The sequence below is a fragment of the Globicephala melas genome, chromosome 9, assembly GCF_963455315.2.
Source record: "Globicephala melas chromosome 9, mGloMel1.2, whole genome shotgun sequence".
Lineage (NCBI taxonomy): Eukaryota > Metazoa > Chordata > Mammalia > Artiodactyla > Delphinidae > Globicephala > Globicephala melas.
The window spans coordinates 2,952,197-2,968,576 of record NC_083322.1 but is presented as its reverse complement, the minus strand read 5'-3'; the positions used below and the strand labels follow the sequence as shown (position 1 = coordinate 2,968,576).

At 42.8% G+C, this 16,380-nt stretch overlaps 1 protein-coding gene and 1 long non-coding RNA gene across 12 annotated transcripts in view; one reads left to right on the top strand and one right to left on the bottom strand.

The window, feature by feature from the left end:
- The window catches only part of LOC115851889 (uncharacterized), a 51,658-nt gene that overhangs the window by 23,131 nt on the left and 12,147 nt on the right, over positions 1 to 16,380 (top strand). For 3 of the 8 annotated variants that reach the window (XR_009565223.1, XR_009565222.1, XR_009565220.1), the window contains exons 4-10: positions 7,981 to 8,140; positions 9,561 to 9,661; positions 9,750 to 9,917; positions 10,651 to 10,752; positions 11,362 to 11,443; positions 11,541 to 11,747; positions 12,652 to 12,738. This is a non-coding gene — a long non-coding RNA (uncharacterized lncRNA). Of the gene's footprint in view, positions 1 to 7,980; positions 8,141 to 9,560; positions 9,662 to 9,737; positions 9,918 to 10,650; positions 10,753 to 11,361; positions 11,444 to 11,540; positions 11,748 to 12,651; positions 14,589 to 16,380 lie in introns of those variants that run through there. The other 5 variants (XR_009565221.1, XR_009565219.1, XR_011377695.1 and 2 more) reach the window with 3 other exon arrangements.
- Positions 9,221 to 16,380, bottom strand: part of PAXIP1 (PAX interacting protein 1) — a 47,927-nt gene continuing 40,767 nt past the window's right edge. For 3 of the 4 annotated variants that reach the window (XM_030854308.2, XM_030854313.3, XM_030854315.3), the window contains 4 exons: positions 11,546 to 11,646; positions 10,410 to 10,544; positions 10,247 to 10,322; positions 9,221 to 10,148 (listed from right to left, as the gene is read on the bottom strand). In XM_030854308.2, coding sequence (XP_030710168.2) covers positions 10,036 to 10,148; positions 10,247 to 10,322; positions 10,410 to 10,544; positions 11,546 to 11,646 — 425 coding nt within the window. In that variant the 3' untranslated portion in view covers positions 9,221 to 10,035. The remainder of the gene's footprint in view (positions 10,149 to 10,246; positions 10,323 to 10,409; positions 10,545 to 11,545; positions 11,647 to 16,380) is intronic. The other variant, XM_060305054.1, reaches the window with a different exon arrangement.

The following is a 16,380-nucleotide window of genomic DNA, read 5'->3' as shown; positions in this document are numbered from 1 at the left end:
TCCCTATCCTTTTGTCTCTGCTTTTCCTTTTTTCTTTTGCCCTACCCAGGTACGTGGGGAGTTTCTTGCCTTTTGGGAGGTCTGAGGTCTTCTGCCAGCCTTCAGTAGGTGTTCTGTAGGAGTTGTTCCACGTGTAGATGTATTTCTGTTGTATCTGTGGGGAGGAAGGTGATCTCCGCGTCTTACTCTTCCGCCATCTTCCCCCATTTTTTTTTTTTTGATATTGAGTTGTATGAGCTGTTTCTGTATTTTGGACATTAATCCCTTGTCAGTTGCATCGTTTGCAAATATTTTCTCCCAGTCAGTAGGTTGTCTTTTTGTTTACACTTTCCTTTGCTGTGCAAAAGCTTATGTTTGATTAGGTCCCATTTGTTTGTTTTTGCTTTTATTTCTACTGCCTTGGGAGGCTGACCTAAGAAAACATTGGTACCTTTTATGTCAGAGAATGTTTTCCCTGTGTTCTCTTCTAGGAGTTTTATGGTGTCATGTCTTACGTTTAAGTCTTTAAGCCATTTTGAGTTTATTTTTGTGTATGGTGTGAGGGTGTGTTCTAACTTCATTGATTTACATGCGGCTGTCCAACGTTCCCAACTCTCTTTTTCTCATTGTAAATTCTTGCCTCCTTTGTCGAAGATTAATTGACTAGGTGTGTGGGTTTATTTCTGGGATCTCTGTTGTGTTCCATTGGTCCATATATCTGTTTTTGTGCCAAGTACCATGCGCTGTTTTGATTACTGTAGCTTTGTAGTGTTGTCTGAAGTCTGGGAGGGTTACATCTCCTGCTTTGTTCTTTTTCCTCAGGATTGCTTTGGTAATATTTTGGGTCTTTTATGGTTCCATGTAAATTTTAGGATTATTCTAGTTCTGTGAAAAATGTCATGGGTAATTTGACAGGGATTGCATTAAATCTATAGATTGGGTAGTACAGCCATTTTGACAATGTTAATTCTTCCAGTGCAAGAACATGGAATATCCTTCCATTTCTTTGAATCCTCTTCAGTTTCCTTCATTAATGTTTTATAGTTCTCAGCCCATAAGTCTTTCACCTCATTGGTCAGGTTTATTCCTAAGTATTTTTTGATGTGATTTTAAACAGGATCGTTTTTTACATTCCTTTTCTGATATTTCATTGTTAATGTGAAAAAATGCAGCCCACTTCTGTATGTTAATCTTGTATCCTGCTACCTTGCTGAACTCATTTATCAGTTCCAGTAGTTTCTGCATGGAGTCTTTAGGGTTTTCTATATGTATCATGTTATATGAATATAATGACAGTTTTACCTCTTACCTACCAATTGGATACCTTTTTATTTGTTGTCTGATTGCTGTGGTTAGGACTTCCAATACTCTTTTGAATAGCAGTGGTGAGAGCGGGCATCCTTGTCTTGTTCCAGATCTTAGCAAGAATGCTTTTAGGTTTTCACCGTTGAGTATTATGTTGGCTGTTGGTTTGTCATAAATAGCTTTTGTTATGTTGAAATGTTCCCTCTATACCCACTTTTGTAAGCATTTTTTTTTATCATGAATGGATGTTGAATTTTATCAAATGCTTTTTCTGCATCTATTGAGATGATCACGTGGTTTTTGTGTTTTGGTGATGTGGTGTATTACATTGATATTTGCATATGTTGAACCATCCTTGTGACCCCGGGATGGGTCCAGTTTGGTCATGGGTATGATCTTCTTTTATATGTTGTTGGATTCGGTTTGCTAATGTGTTGTTGAGAATTTTTGCATCTATATTCAAACATATTGGCCTGTAATTTTCTTTTTTGGTAGTGTCCTTGTCTGGTTTTGGTATTGGGGTGATGGTGGCTTCATAGAATGTCTTTGGGAGTGTTCCCTCCTCTTCAGTCTTTTGGAAGAGTTTGAGAATGATTGGTTTAAGTTTTTCTTTGTGTGCTGGGTAGAATTTGCCTGTGAAGCCATCTGGTCTTGGACTTTTGTAGAGAGTTGTTATTATTATTATTATTACAGATTCTATTTCACTTCCAGTGATAGGTCTGTTCAGATTATCTTCTTATCTGTTCAAATTATCTTGATTCAGTTTTAGTGGGCTGTGTGTTTCTAGAAACTTGTCCATTTTTTCTAAGTTGTCTAGTTTGTTGGTATATAATTATTCATAGTATTTTCTCATGGTTTCGTATGGTTTTCTGTGGTATCAGTTGCAATTTCTTCTCTTTTATTTATTGTATTTGGGTCCTCTCTCTTTTCTTGGTGAGCCTGGCCAGAGGTTTGTCCATTTTGTTTACCCTTTCAAAGAACCAGCTCTTGGTTTTATTGATTTTTTTTCTATTGCTTTTTAATCTCTACTTCCTCTCTGATCTCTATTGTTTCCTTCCTTCTGCTGACTTTAGATTTTGTCTTTTCTTTTTCTAATTCTTTTAGGTGGTAGGTTAGGTTTTTTATTTGAGATTTTTCTTGTTTCTTTTAAAAATTTTTTTAATTTTTAAAATAAATTTATTTAGTTGTTTTTGGCTGCATTGGCTCTTCATTGCTGCACACGGGCTTTCTCTCATTGTGGTGAGCAGGGGGCTACCCTTCATTGCAGTACGTGGGCTTCTCATTGCGGTGGCTTCTCTTGTTGTGGAGCATGGGCTCTAGGCCCGTGGGCTTCAGTAGTTGTGGCTCGTGGGCTCTAGAACACAGGCTCAGTAGTTGTGGTGCATGGGCTTAGTTGCTCCGCGGCATGTGGGATCTTCCCGGACCAGGGCTCGAACCTGTGTCCCCTGCATTGGCAGGCAGATTCTTAACCACTGTGCCACCAGGGAAGTCTAAGATTTTTGTTGTTTCTTGAAGAGAGTCTGTATTGCTATGAACTTCCAAGAACTGCTTTTGCTGCATCCCATAGATTTTGTATGGTTGTGTTTTCATTGTCATTTGTCTCAAGGTATTTATTAATTTACTTTTTTTTTAAAAAGGGCATATGCATTGTTTTTTGTTTTTTTGTTTTAAAGAAGATGTTGGGGGTAGGATTTTATTAATTATTTTTGCGGTGCTGCGTCTTCATTTCTGTGCGAGGGCTTTAGCGAGCGGGGGCCGCTCTTCATCGCGGTGCACGGGCCTCTCACTATGGCGGCCTCTCTTGTTGCGGAGCACAGGCTCCAGACACGCAGGCTCAGTAGTTGTGGCTCATGGGCCTAGTTGCTCTGCGCCATGTGGAATCCTCCCAGACCAGGGCTTGAACCCGTTTCCCCTGCATTAGCAGGCAGATTCTCAACCACTGTGCCACCAGGGAAGCCCTGATTTACTTCTTGATTTCATCATTGACCCATTGGTTTTTTAGTAACATATTACTTAGTCTCCATGTAATCGTTTTTTTTTTCTTGTTTTTCTGTGGTTGATTTCTAGTTTCATGCAACTGTGGTCAGAAAAGACGCTGAAATAATCTCTATACTCTTAATTTGTTGAGGCTTGTTTTGTGCCCTAGTATGTGGTCAGTCCTAGAGAATGTTCCACGTGCACTTGAAAAGAATGTGTATTCTGGGTTTTTTTGTTGTTGTTCTTTGTGTTTTTTTAAAATCTAATGTCCTGAAAATATCATTAGTCTAACTGTTCTATTGTATCATTCAGGATCTCTGTTGCCTTACTGATTTTCTGTCTAGAAGATCTGCCCATTGATGTGATGGGGTGTTAAATTCTCCTGCTATTATTGTATTCCTGTCAATTTCGCCCTTTGTTAGTATTTGTTTTATGTATTTGGGTGCTCCCGTATTAGGTGCATATATGTTGATGAGTGTAATATCCTCTTCTTGTATTGATCCTTTTTATCATTATATAGTGTCCTTCTTTATCTTTCTTTATTGCCTTTGTTTTAAAGTCTGTTTTGTCTGATGTGAGTACGGCTACCCTTGCTTTCTTGCCATTTCATGCCATGACAAGACATCTTTTTCCAGCCCCTCACTTTCAATCTGTGTCCTTTGCCCTATAGTGGGTCTCTTGTAGGCAGCATATTGTAGGCTCATGGTTTTTTTTTTTTATCCAGTCTGCCACTGTGTCTTTTGATTGGAGCATTTAGTCCATTGACATTTAAGGTAATTATTGTTATGTATTTATTGCCATTTTAAACCTTGTTTTCGAATTGATTTTGTATTTCTTCTTCTTTTCCTGTTGAGTTCGATCTTCTTTTATATTATGCTTGTATTCTCTTTGGTTTTTGTGACTCTATTATATGTTTTTGATTTGTGGCTACCCTGTTTTTCAAGTATGTTAACCCTTCCAATATCTATTTGCTTTAGACTGGTAGTCATATAGGCTCAGACACATTCTGAAAAATATATATGTACATTTTCTTACTCTCCTTCCCCACATTTTATGATTTTGATGTCCTCTTCTACATCTGCATGCCTATGCTTTTGCTGTTCATTGTGGTTGTCATTGCTTTCACAGAAATCGTATTTTTTAATTTTTTTAAAATCTGTGTACTGGCTTATTTAAGTGATTTACTTTCCAATTGTGATTTTTTCTTTCCTATAGATTCTTGCTTCTCTTCTATTTAGAGAAGACCTTTCAATATTTCCTTTAGGACAGGTTTAGTATTGCTGTGTTCTTTTAGTTTTTTTGCTTGTCTGAGAAATTCTTTCTCTCTCCTATTCTGAATGATGATCTTGCTGGGTAGAGTATCGTAAGTTGCAGATTTTTCCCTTTCAGGACTTTGTATATATCTTCCTTCTCCCTTCTGGCCTGTAATGTTTCTGTAGAGAAATCAGCTGATAGCCTTATGGGGTTCCCTTGTCATTAACTCTTTGTTTTTCTCTTGCTGCCTTCAGAGACCTTTCTTTAACTTTTGCCATTTTAATTATGTCTTGGTGTAGGTCTGTTTGGGACACTCTGTGCTTCCTGTATGTGGATATCTGTTTCGTTCTTTAGGTTTGGGAAGTTTTCAGCCATAATTTCTTCAAATACATTTTCGGTCCCCTTTTCTCTTTCTTCTCCTTCTGGGATCCCTATTCTGTGTGGATTGGCATGCTTTCTATTATCCCATAGGTCTCTTATATTGCTCTCATTTTTTTTTTCATTTGGCTTTCTGTCTGCTGTTCTGATTAGGTGATTTCCATTATTCTGTCTTCCAGATCACTTATTCGTTATTCATTATTCAATCTGCCTTTTATTGCCTTAAGCTTAGCTTTCGTCTTGGCAAATGAGTTTTCTAATTTTTTTTGGTTCCTCTTTATAGTTTCTCGTTCCTTGATAACAGTAATCTGCATCTCTGTCAACAGCCCTTCTTAATTCCTTCAGTATTTTCATTATCTCCTTTTTGAATTTGGTGTCTATTAGACTGAAGAGGTCTGTTTCATTGTTCTTTCAGGGGAATTCTCTTGACCTTTTAACTGGGAGCGATTCCTCTGCTTCTTCATTTTATTTATGCTTCTCTATGAGTTTAGGAGAAACAATCATCTACTGTGGTCTTGGAGGGCTATCTTTATGCGGGAGTGTCCCTGTGTAGCTTGCATAGGTTTAATATTTTTGGCGCTAGGGCTGTTTTGAGTACGGATGCCTGCCGCCTCTGTCCTCAGTGTGTCCTGGCCGTCATCCCCCTGAAAGGGGGTGTACCTGGTGTTGTGGTGACCAGAGCCTGGCCAGTTGTTGAGCGGGGCCTCCTCCTTGCTCTGTGGTTGTCACTGCCCTGTTGGGGGCAGGGTCTGCTCCGCAGCTGTTGGAGCAGAAGCCCCTGGATCCGTTTTCAAGCTGCAGTGTGGGGTAGGCAGGGTTGGAGTGGTCCCACTGGGAGAGGAGCCACTGAGCATTGCCCTGCTGGAGCAGTCCCCACGTGCAGAGCACACTGCCTGGTGTCACCTGTCACCCATTGCGTGGGCTCCCAGAATGCACTGTTGTTGGCACTCCTCTTGGCCTCACCTCCATGGTGGGGATGCAGGCAGTTGGCCTTGGTGTCCCTCAGGTACTGTGTTCACAAAACCACCAGTGCAGGTCCACTGAAGTCAGGTACCAGGACTGCAGTAGTTACACACCTAGACCTGCTGTGGGAGCTACGGAAGCAGCCCAGACCCCGGCCCCGCCCCATGTGTGCACCCACACAGAGCCCACAGCTGCTAAGGCCGGGCCTGTCCCAGCCATGGAGGCACCCGTTGTCCACCCAGCACTGAGTTTGCAAAGCTGGCGGCAATGGCACAAGTCTGTGGATTGTACAGCTACAGGGAGAGGGCTCTGGTTTCAGCCCCGCCTCGGCGTGTAGACAGCCCACTGGCTCTCGTGCGTGCTCCCAGAGCTGGTGAAGGCAGCGCCGTGTCAGCTGAGAGTGCGGAGAAAGAGGCCGCTCTGGGGGGCCCAGCCCTCCCTTTGCGCACGTTAACAATGGGTTCCAACGGCGGTGCGAGCTGACTGTGAGCACGCACGGCGCTTCGCTTCTGTGGCGGGTTGGGCTTCTTCCGCGCAGCCCATACTGCACTCCAGCCCCTTCAGGCTGTGTCCGTGCAGCCGACTCCAGTCCTCTCCCCTGGTCTGTCCTCTGAAGCCTGAGTTTCAGCCCCCAAACCCCGCACGTACCAGCAGGCGTGTGTTTCAGGCTGGGGACTGCAGGGAGGTAGCACAGACCCTCTGTGCTGGTCTCTCTCTCTTCTGCCTGCCGCACACCGGCTGCCTCGCTCTCCTCTGAGCCTCTGAAGCCCCCTTTCTGTCCCGGCTGATCTCTCCGTGAGCGAGGGTCTTCCCAGTGTGCGGGAACCTTTCCTCTTTCGCAGCTCCTTCCCAGGGGTGCAGGTCCCGTCCTGCTCCCTTTTTTCCCTTCATCCTACGGGGTTACGTGGAGATCTTCCTTGCACTTCTGGGTGTCTGAGGTTCTCTGCCAGGGCTCGGCAGGTGCTCTGTGAGAGCTGCTCCACGTGTAGATGTACTTCTGATGTATTTGTGGGAGGGGGCGAGCTCCATGTCTTTCTAGGCTTTGTCTGCACAGAGACACGATCCTGGGCTTAACCTGGATGCAGCGTGTATGTTGTTGTCTTCAGTGGCGTTCACATTTCTTCCACCCTTACTTGCAAAGTGAGACAGGATACAGACGGGTCACACTCCTCACAGGTGACCAGCTGCGCCCAGTCACCAAGCACTGGAAACGTGCCTGGCGCGAGTGAGGAGCTGCGCTGTCCATCTCAGTTTTGTGAATTTTAACTTAAAATGAACACCGGTGGGGGAGGGATAAATTGGGAGATTGGGATTGACATACACACACTACTATATATAAAATAGATAATAAGAACCTACTGTACAGCACAGAGAACTCTGTTCAGTACTCTGTAATGACCTATATGGGAAAAGAATCTAAAAAAGAGTGGATATATGTATAACTGATTCACTTTGCTGTACACCTGAAACTAACACGACATTGTAAATCAACTACACTCCAATAAAAATTAATTTTAAAAAGTTGGCACTAACTCAGTTACTGGAAAACACCTTACCCTTAGAATAACTTGGGTATATATATCTTTTTAAACTGTAAGTGGTATGAAATATAAAAAAAGAAAAAATAAAATATTACTTGTAAATGAAACAATATTTTAGATATATTAAATAAAACTTTAGAAACTAAATCTAAAAGCTTTTTACTATGGCTACCAGAAACTTTAAAATTACGTATGTGGTTTGCATTTCTATTAAAAAACCTTGAGCCAGACGAAAACAACAGGACTAAGTGAAAGATTTCTTTTCCTTGGAGAAATAATTTTCTAACCTAATCAGCTTCTCCAAGAAGTTGATTTACTTCATTCTTAAATGTTCACATGGAACTTCCTCTGAGCCACCCATCAGTGCTTAGCAGCTGTGCCAGCCAGTTGGCCGCAGACAGCTCCTGGGGTCTTTAAGGATTATTCTTGGCAGGTTTTGAGAAAAACACCCATTGAAAGGTTAATCAAGTCAGTCATACTTGCATGTTGGTTAAACAAACCCCGCCTCCACTGAAGACTGAACAGGTGCATATACTCTACCCAGAAGGCCCTTATTCCATCATTATCTTCACTTTTCTTCAAGGGTGTAAGAAGGAGGGCCATATTCTGAATACTCTGCGATCAAGATTTTGTTCCAACTTATGAAACTCTTCTGTACTTCTGGGATTTTACAGATTCGAAATTATTTCATATCAGCACTCATTCCACCTGTTGTACGTGAGGAGAAAAGGTCAGTTCTACAGGTAAGTATCCCTAAGTTTGCTTAGGTACAAAAGTATGAGCTAAAATGTACACACAGTTTGAGATACGGTTTGTAAAAATGCAAGTGCGTGCCGGCATGTGGTACATCTGAACAAAACTGCTGTTCGGGTGTATTTTAAGGAGCTCAACAGATGAATGTTTCCAGTGGACAATCAGCGTATCAATCACTCGTGTTGAGAGAGAGTGAAGGTGTACCCACACGGCAGCGGCTGGGTCACTGGGAAGTTGCCACAGGTCAAGGCTTTTGAGACGGCACAGGTCAGGTTGAAGGTGTTGAGCCTCACTTTAAAATCGTGAAGTCGTGGGCGATTTCCATCCCATTGGTAGGAGTAACTCCATGTGGTTCCACCATGAGTTGGGAGAACACCTGAAGTAATGATGTCTTCAGTGTGTATAACCAACGTCAGAGCCTTGCGGGAATGCTGAGAATTCCTGGGATGGGGAGTTCACTAACTTTCTTAATACACATGCTCCACTTAAACTGTGTTTAAGAATTAAACTGTAGAGACTGTGCAATTGGTGAGTAGACTTGGGAGTAGATCACAACTCCTTCTAGGAAGACATCTCAGACATTGCTATGGAGGCAAATCCAGTGTTTCAGGAACACACCTGACGAGCTGTGATGTGAGGGCAGTGCTGAACCTCTGTGACAGTATCGTTCTTGAATATATTAATAATTGTAGTATATATTCATGTTAGTAATTACTGATAAGGTGGTAGTCTCCAGTATGCTTCTGTACCTACAGCCCCACAGGACGTGTATTAGAACCATGCCTGGAATAGAAGTGGGATATATATATATATGGGTTTTTGTGGTATTAACGATTCTGGCTGCTTGGTGCCTGCCTGTTTGTAGTAATTGCTAAATATTCTGAATATGCCTCTGCCCAGGAATTTATTCATTACCTTGACAGAAATGGCTACCTTCCAGAAATTATTTCTTCGGGAGAAAATTTACTAGAAAATATTTTGCCTGGAAATTACTTAAAATGTGATCCAGTTTAATGCAAATCATATAAATTGTACAAAAAAATGTGTAATAACAAGGGACCACTCAAGTCTAAGTTCAAAAGTACATTTATTTAAAATGTGGGCAAGATATCAATATAAAAGAAAAGAGTGTAAGAAATAAAAATAAGTACAAAACATTTCAAATCTTTAACATCCATAATTTAGAGATAGCAAGGTCTTTATTTACACCATTTCATTTGCAGCTAAAGTTCCATTAACAGTGTTGTGAAAACATTTAAAAACCCGGCAAATGAAAACCTAACGTGGGCTCTTAAAGTCATATAATACAAAACATAATTTATGTTTCCTCAGAATAAAATTGCACATCTTAATAAGATGCAGTATATTTAATATATTTGTCTTCCTGCTTTAAAATGCTTGTCCCCGAAGAAAGCAGCTGGAAAACAAGGGCGTCTCCAGGGCGCAGGGGCTGCTCCATCCGGCAGCTGACACAGCCAGACCCGTGCGCCGGGCTCCAGTCACCAGCGCAGGTGCGTCAGTTAAATTTATATGTAAGCTTGTTGAGGAAATCAACTGCCAAACAAACACGATGCAAACTAGTGACAGCATCCTACACAGGCCGCACGCCGAGGTGGTGCGCTTCGGGCGCCCGAGCCCTCGCCAACCCCTGCGACTGCACCATCCACCCGGGGCTCCAACCGTCCTGGGGCAGAATGACGCAGGCTCCTTTCAGGCTACAGACGCAAGAAAGAGGGCCCTGAGATGACACCCACCAATCACCCAAAGGTAGGAAAAAAAACCCGGAGAGTAAGAGCACATATTGTATAGAAACAAAATCTCCCAAAATGTAAGGGGTGTTTTATCATTTTTATCGCCAACTCTGGAGATACGGAACACACACAGCTCAGATATTAGTGCTGAGAGGGTTTCTGCACACACATCTTTCAAAAGGATATGATTCATAGTCCAGTGTTTGTGTGAGCACGCCAGTTAGAACAAACTCTGCGTTATGAACATCTGAAAGGAACGAAAACAAGAGCCGTTAAATGAATGCACTGCCGTGCGTGCACCTACACACGCTTAATACAGAGCAAGAGGAAAGGAATAAACCATACCTATTCCTCTGGCAAAATATTCTCGACACAAGTGAAGGTCATTTTCACAGGATATTAAAATTATTTCTGACAAACTCTAATGAAAAGAAAATTATTGGTTACTAAACAATGGCTCTTGTACACGACAATGATGAATTCAATAGCGTATTTTGCTTCTGTCCACCTTATTTTGCGTATGTTCCATGAGCTTCCGGAAAGACGGTTGTTTAGACAGTACTTTCCCTCCTGCACATTCCACAATCGCTTTCATAGTTGAAAGACTTGGGCAGATTCCAGGAGTGATGTAAAAATATTTCGCCTAAAAATAAAATGAAAATATGTATATTATGTTTTTTAAATGGAATTTTTAGTGTACATAATTTCTCACTCTACCCTGAGATTTTTGACAAAATGTCTAATTTCAGGGGGATACACGTACTAGCCCCGGCTAGTCCCCAGTCTGAAGTGGGCCTGGGGGAATCCAGGTGTGTCAATTCGGAAGTAACTTCAGCACTTTCCTATGTTAGGTATGACCTATACTTATTAACAGCAACTAGAACTTATATTCCTAAAAGACATGAAGTACTCTGCGAAAAGCAATAAGAACAAGAATAGGAACACTCTTCTCAATTTCTATAAACTGTAAGCTCAATAGGAAATGGTTTTGCTGGTTAAATTTTTCTAAGTGTACCAAAAATACTATTTTGTTTTAAATTCGAATATTTAGAAAAATCAGACTATCTTAGGTAGAATACTCTTAACTCAGTATTGCAAATCATTTCTGATTCCTAAATTGGCTCCTGAAGGGTAAAAAAATGATTAGCTTTATTAATTTACTGAGCCACTGTTTGACAAAGACAATTTTCCAGAGTGTTCTATCTTATCTAACAAATATTTAAATATTCTAGTCTAGAATTATTAGGCACAGATTCAATTAATATGTTCCCAAGGATGTTCTCCATTCTCTAGCTGAGTATATATACGTTTAATGAGAATAGTAGTAAGTAATGTAAGTTGTTAAAAGCAAAAAAATCAATTTAAATGTCTCCTACCTATTCATACACGTAACTCTTTACAGAACCGGGTATCTGTAATGCATCTCTCTAATCTGTTTAACTGTGTGTGGATTCTCTTAGCTATGGGAAACAGCAGGACTCTGCAGGTGCCGGACCCCCAGAAGCACCCTGCCCGAGGAGGGCCGCCCATGTGGTGGGGACGGTAGGTGGAGGGGGGGCGGCTCCAGGGAGGCCCCTGCTGTCGCCCTCAGCTGTAGCGGCTGTCGCGTCCAGGGGCCTTATCTGACTTCCCTCCCAAGCGTACCTTAAAGAGCGGAGACACGCGTGCCCTCCTCAGGGACTCCTCCAGACTGAAGGAGAAAAGCACCTCGGCCTCGGCGTCTCGGAGAACGTAGCTCTGCTCATCTGGAAAAGAGAACAGCACACCGTCCACCAGTGCACACCGTCCACCGGTGCACGGCGCCCGGGGTGCACCGTGCCATCTGCTCCAGGCTGCCCCTGGTCAGGTGCGTGTGATCCACGGCTCACATTTACCTGTGAACAAAAGCCTCACCTGTTATACTTGTCAGTTACTTTTCTCCTGAAAACAGCCAGGCCGAAGACACTGTCCCTCCTTGGTCAGTGTTTCTTAGCGGAAAAAACTGCACAGAGAGCTCTGTCCCCTCCACACCCCTCAGCTGTAATCTCACCGTCCCAGGGTGCCCACAGGCCCAGGGGAAGAGCTCCAGTCCCGGAGGGAGAGCCGCGAACTGTCGTCGTGTGTGTGTGTAGGGACCACAGTGACTCCAGAGCCATTAGACTCAATTAGCTGAGATTTACCATAAACACGTTCCTTTTATATCTATGAACATGTACAGCAATTTATAAAGAACAGTTTTACCAAATTTTGAAGATTTAAGAATTTTTAAGAAATATCTAATTTGTCAAAAGGTAAAGATCACAAAATATTTTAATCTTCTTATGAAATACATCTCGTTCAGAAAATCATTTCTTCTTCATTTCATCATAATAACTGTGTAACACAGCCCAAAGCAGGGAGAGTCTAGGGTCAGTCAGATGACACACGTTGTAGGCCATATGCTTTTGAGACATGCCCTTCTGTTTTTGAAACAATGCCTTAAAAATGTAAAAACCATTCTGAGCTCAAGGACCACTGGGCAAGAGCAATCGTGTCACTAAAGAAACGCTGAAATTTAACAACTGCTAGAATGGATCAGCCGTCAGCAGATAAGGCACTAGACTGGTTTAGGTGGAAGACGGTAAGAATTTCTAAAAAAATGATGAATTAAAAAATGCACAAAAATGCACTGTCATGCATGAAGTGATATATTCGTTTTGTTTTAAATATTTATTTATTAGGGTGTGCCAGGTCTTAGTTGCAGCATGCGGGATCTTTTTTTTTTTTTGTAGGGATCGCGCCTGGGCCCCCTGCATTGGGAGCACGGAGTCTTAACCACTGGACCACCAGGGAAGTCCCTGAAGTGCTACATTTGAAATGTAAGTGTCCACGGCAGAATCAAGGTTGCTATGCCTTCTGGAGAGCTATGAGGGAGCCAAGAAGTAGTTAATATTTATGATAAGAGACGATTTGACACTGAAGTAGCTAAAACAATCCTGTCCCAGAGGAGATGCTGACATTTTGGTTTTCTAAAAGCAGCAGCAGAGTTACATTAACTTGCTAAGAATCCGGAGAAACAGTCAACCTGAAAATTAAACTTTTCACAGCAGCACAGAGGACATGCGTCTTCCAGAAAGAGATTATATAGTTTGAGACACCAATTTTATAAATTAAATACAGAATTCCAAAATTATCCCCTACCACTTCTTGAACAATCCAAGTTTAAAGCTGTCAGGCCCGAGGGCGTCAGAGCCCAGTGAGAGGGGCTGCACTGCAGGGGCAGTGGTGGTCCACGTGCTACTGACCACACACGGTGCAGCTTAGCAAGTAAGCTACCAGGACACTGGAAGCCGGGCTTCTCACTGTTGTTGGAGAAAGGATTACAGACAAAGGGAGGGAGGAAATGAGGACGAACCGCGTGGTAGACTGGCATCGGACAGACAGACACAGGAAGTGGGAAGAGGGTTCAGGAGCAGCACCCCAGGGCCACGAGCGCCGTCCGTCCGCTCCCAGGTTTACACTGAAAGGACTCGGGGATCCTTGGGAAAACGCTGGTGTGGAACCAGGGCAGAGAAGCATTAAGATGAGCCCAGAACATTCTTGTTTTGCCAAAAGCTACCACGTGGTCAACCGGACAGGAGAGGTGGACAGGACACAGAAGCCAGCCTGAGTGGCAATCCCTGGTCAGAGTGGGGACGATGTGAGGGTCGGTGACAACAAGACGGTAACAAGGAGACAGAAAGGAGCCCGTGTGGGGAAATAAGGGAATAAATCAGAAGTCTGACAGGAACAGCAGTATCTGCAAAGTTTCAAAGTGCTTCCCATAAATGACTCGTCAAGAAGCCTGGCCGGCTTGCACCTGCGTCGAAGGACCTGCACTGTGCAGCCCCTGGCAGGATGCGAGGTGGAGGAGACCGCAGCCATGTGATGGTCCCGCCACAGACGCCACCTGCCCACCCCCCTCGGGAGGAGACAGTACACACACCAGACGGAGGGCATTCTGTACAGTGACAGACCTAACTGACCAGACATCTTCAAGTGACAAGAACAGACAGGCCCTTCCCAGACTCAAGGAGACTACACGCAACGTGTGATTCAGAACTAGGTCCTTCTGCTCTAGGGGCGATGCTGAGACAACGGGCGGATGTGAATGGGGACGAGGCAGCAGCGATGGATCGACGTTGATTTCCTGACTGTGGCCGTGTTGCGCCATCCACGAGAACGTCCTTGTCTGTCTGTAGGAAACACACTGAGGTGCTGGGGATAACAGAGCATTATTTGGGCAACGGACTCTAATGGATCAGGAAAAAGAAGCTATGTCTGTACTATATAGGCAACTGGGTGACTGATCGTTTCAAAAAAATTTAATTCAAAAGCCAAATGGGTTTTAAAAATATCCATAAAACGTTAAAAGATGGAAAAAAGTAAGGAATGCAAAATTTCAGATACTGCCAGAACTAATAACCTAGGGTTAGTATTCTTCTTGAGAAATTTCAGGAACAACCTCAAAATGTAAACTTTTGGCAAAACAAAATGTCTCAAGTCTGTATTAAAAGTAAATGACTAGGGGCTTCCCTGGTGGCACAGTGGTTGAGAGTCTGCCTGCCAATGCAGGGGACACGGGTTCGTGCCCCGGTCGGGGAAGATCCCACGTGCCCCGGAGCCTGTGCTCCGCGACGGGAGAGGCCCGCGTACCGCAAAAAAAAAAAAACAACAAAAAAGAAGGAAATGACTAGTGGATATCATACGACAACACAAAAGACACAGCACAGCCAACTCAAGAAGAGCAAAGCTGGAAGACTGAGGACCAGACTTCCAGACGCACTGTAAAGCTCTGGGTGAAAGGGCAGGTGGATGGACACAACAAGAGCTCAGTGCAGACCCCCACTCTGCCTACGAGCACAGGCAGCAAGGGGACAAGTGGACGTCCACACACACACACTGAATCTAGACACAGACCTTACACCTTCACAAAAAGTAACTGAAAGCAAATCACAGATCTAAATGTGCAACACAAAACTAAAACTCCTAGAAAGGTAACAAGAGAAAACCAAGATGGCTTTGGGCACAGCAATGACTAGACACAAAGCGTGATCCACGGAAGACATAACTGACGACCTGGACTTCATTAACGTCGACCACTTCCACTCTGTCAAAGACAATGAGAAGACAGGCCACAGACTGGGAGAAAATATTCGCAAAAGATGCATCTGATAATGACTGTTCGTTACCCAAAATATACAAAGAACTCTCAAAACTCAACAATAAGGGAACCCAGTTAGAAAATGGACAAAAGATCTGAACAGATGCATGACCACAGAAGATATACAGATAGCAAATAAACACATGAGAAGACGCTTAACATGGTATGTCATCAGGGAAATGCAAATTAAAACAAAAATGAGGTACCACCACACAACTCTTAAAACGGTCAGAAAAACTGACAACACCGAATGCTGGCGAGGATGTGGGGCAACAGGAAGTCTGCTGATGGAACGCAAACTGGTACCAGCGCTTTGGGAGACGGTTTGATGGTTTCTTACAAAACTAAACCTACTCTCATATGATTCATTGCTTGGTATTTAGCCAAACGAGTTGAAAACTTACATCCACACAAAAGCTGCACACAGAACACAGCTTTACTTGTAATTGCCAAAACCTGGAAGCAACCAAGATGCCCTTCAGTAGGTGAGAGGATAAATAAACAGGTCCGTCCAGACGGTGGGATTGTCTTGGTGCTAAAAAGAAATGAGCTAAGAAGACACAGAAGAAACATAAATGCATGTGACTAAGAAGCCAACATGAAAAGGCTGCATCCTGTGCAATTCCAACTATATGATAATCTGGAAAAGTTAAGAAATCCTGAAATATGAGGGATCAAATATGAAGTGTGTTTGACTATTCAATATTGAATATTAAATGTTTATAGTAAGACCAGAACCACCTTATAAACCCTCAGAAGTCAACACAGCAAACATTAATAAGGCCATAAAGAAATGAAAGCTAAAACTGCCCATCAAATATGAACTGTTATAACTTTCATAAACAGATAAAAAATGTTTTCGCAGACTGGTAAGCTTGATAAATTAAGCAGCTCAAATTTCAGCTAAAGAACAGACTCCCTCATTCTGAACTTTATAGCTCATACAATTGAGAGCTTATCTACGTTTATGGTATTGTTTCTACGTTTTTCTTCTTCTGCCTGCATTGTTATTTATATTTCACTAGTATCTTTTAAGAAAAAAATTTCTAAAATCTCAACTGAAAATTTCTAAACACTACATAATATAGTTGAACCTAGTTATTTGTGGATTTCGTATTTGTGAATATGCCCACTGGGTACAATTTATTTGTAATCTCAAAACCAGCGTCTGTGGTGCTTTGCAGTTCTCTGTGGACGTGGCAGAGCTGCCCACGCAGCGCTTCCCGCTGGGGCCGACACGGCGGCGCTCGCCCTGGCTCAGCTCGTTCTGAGAACAAGGGTCCTTCCGTGATTCACTTACTGCTACTTCCTTCACATT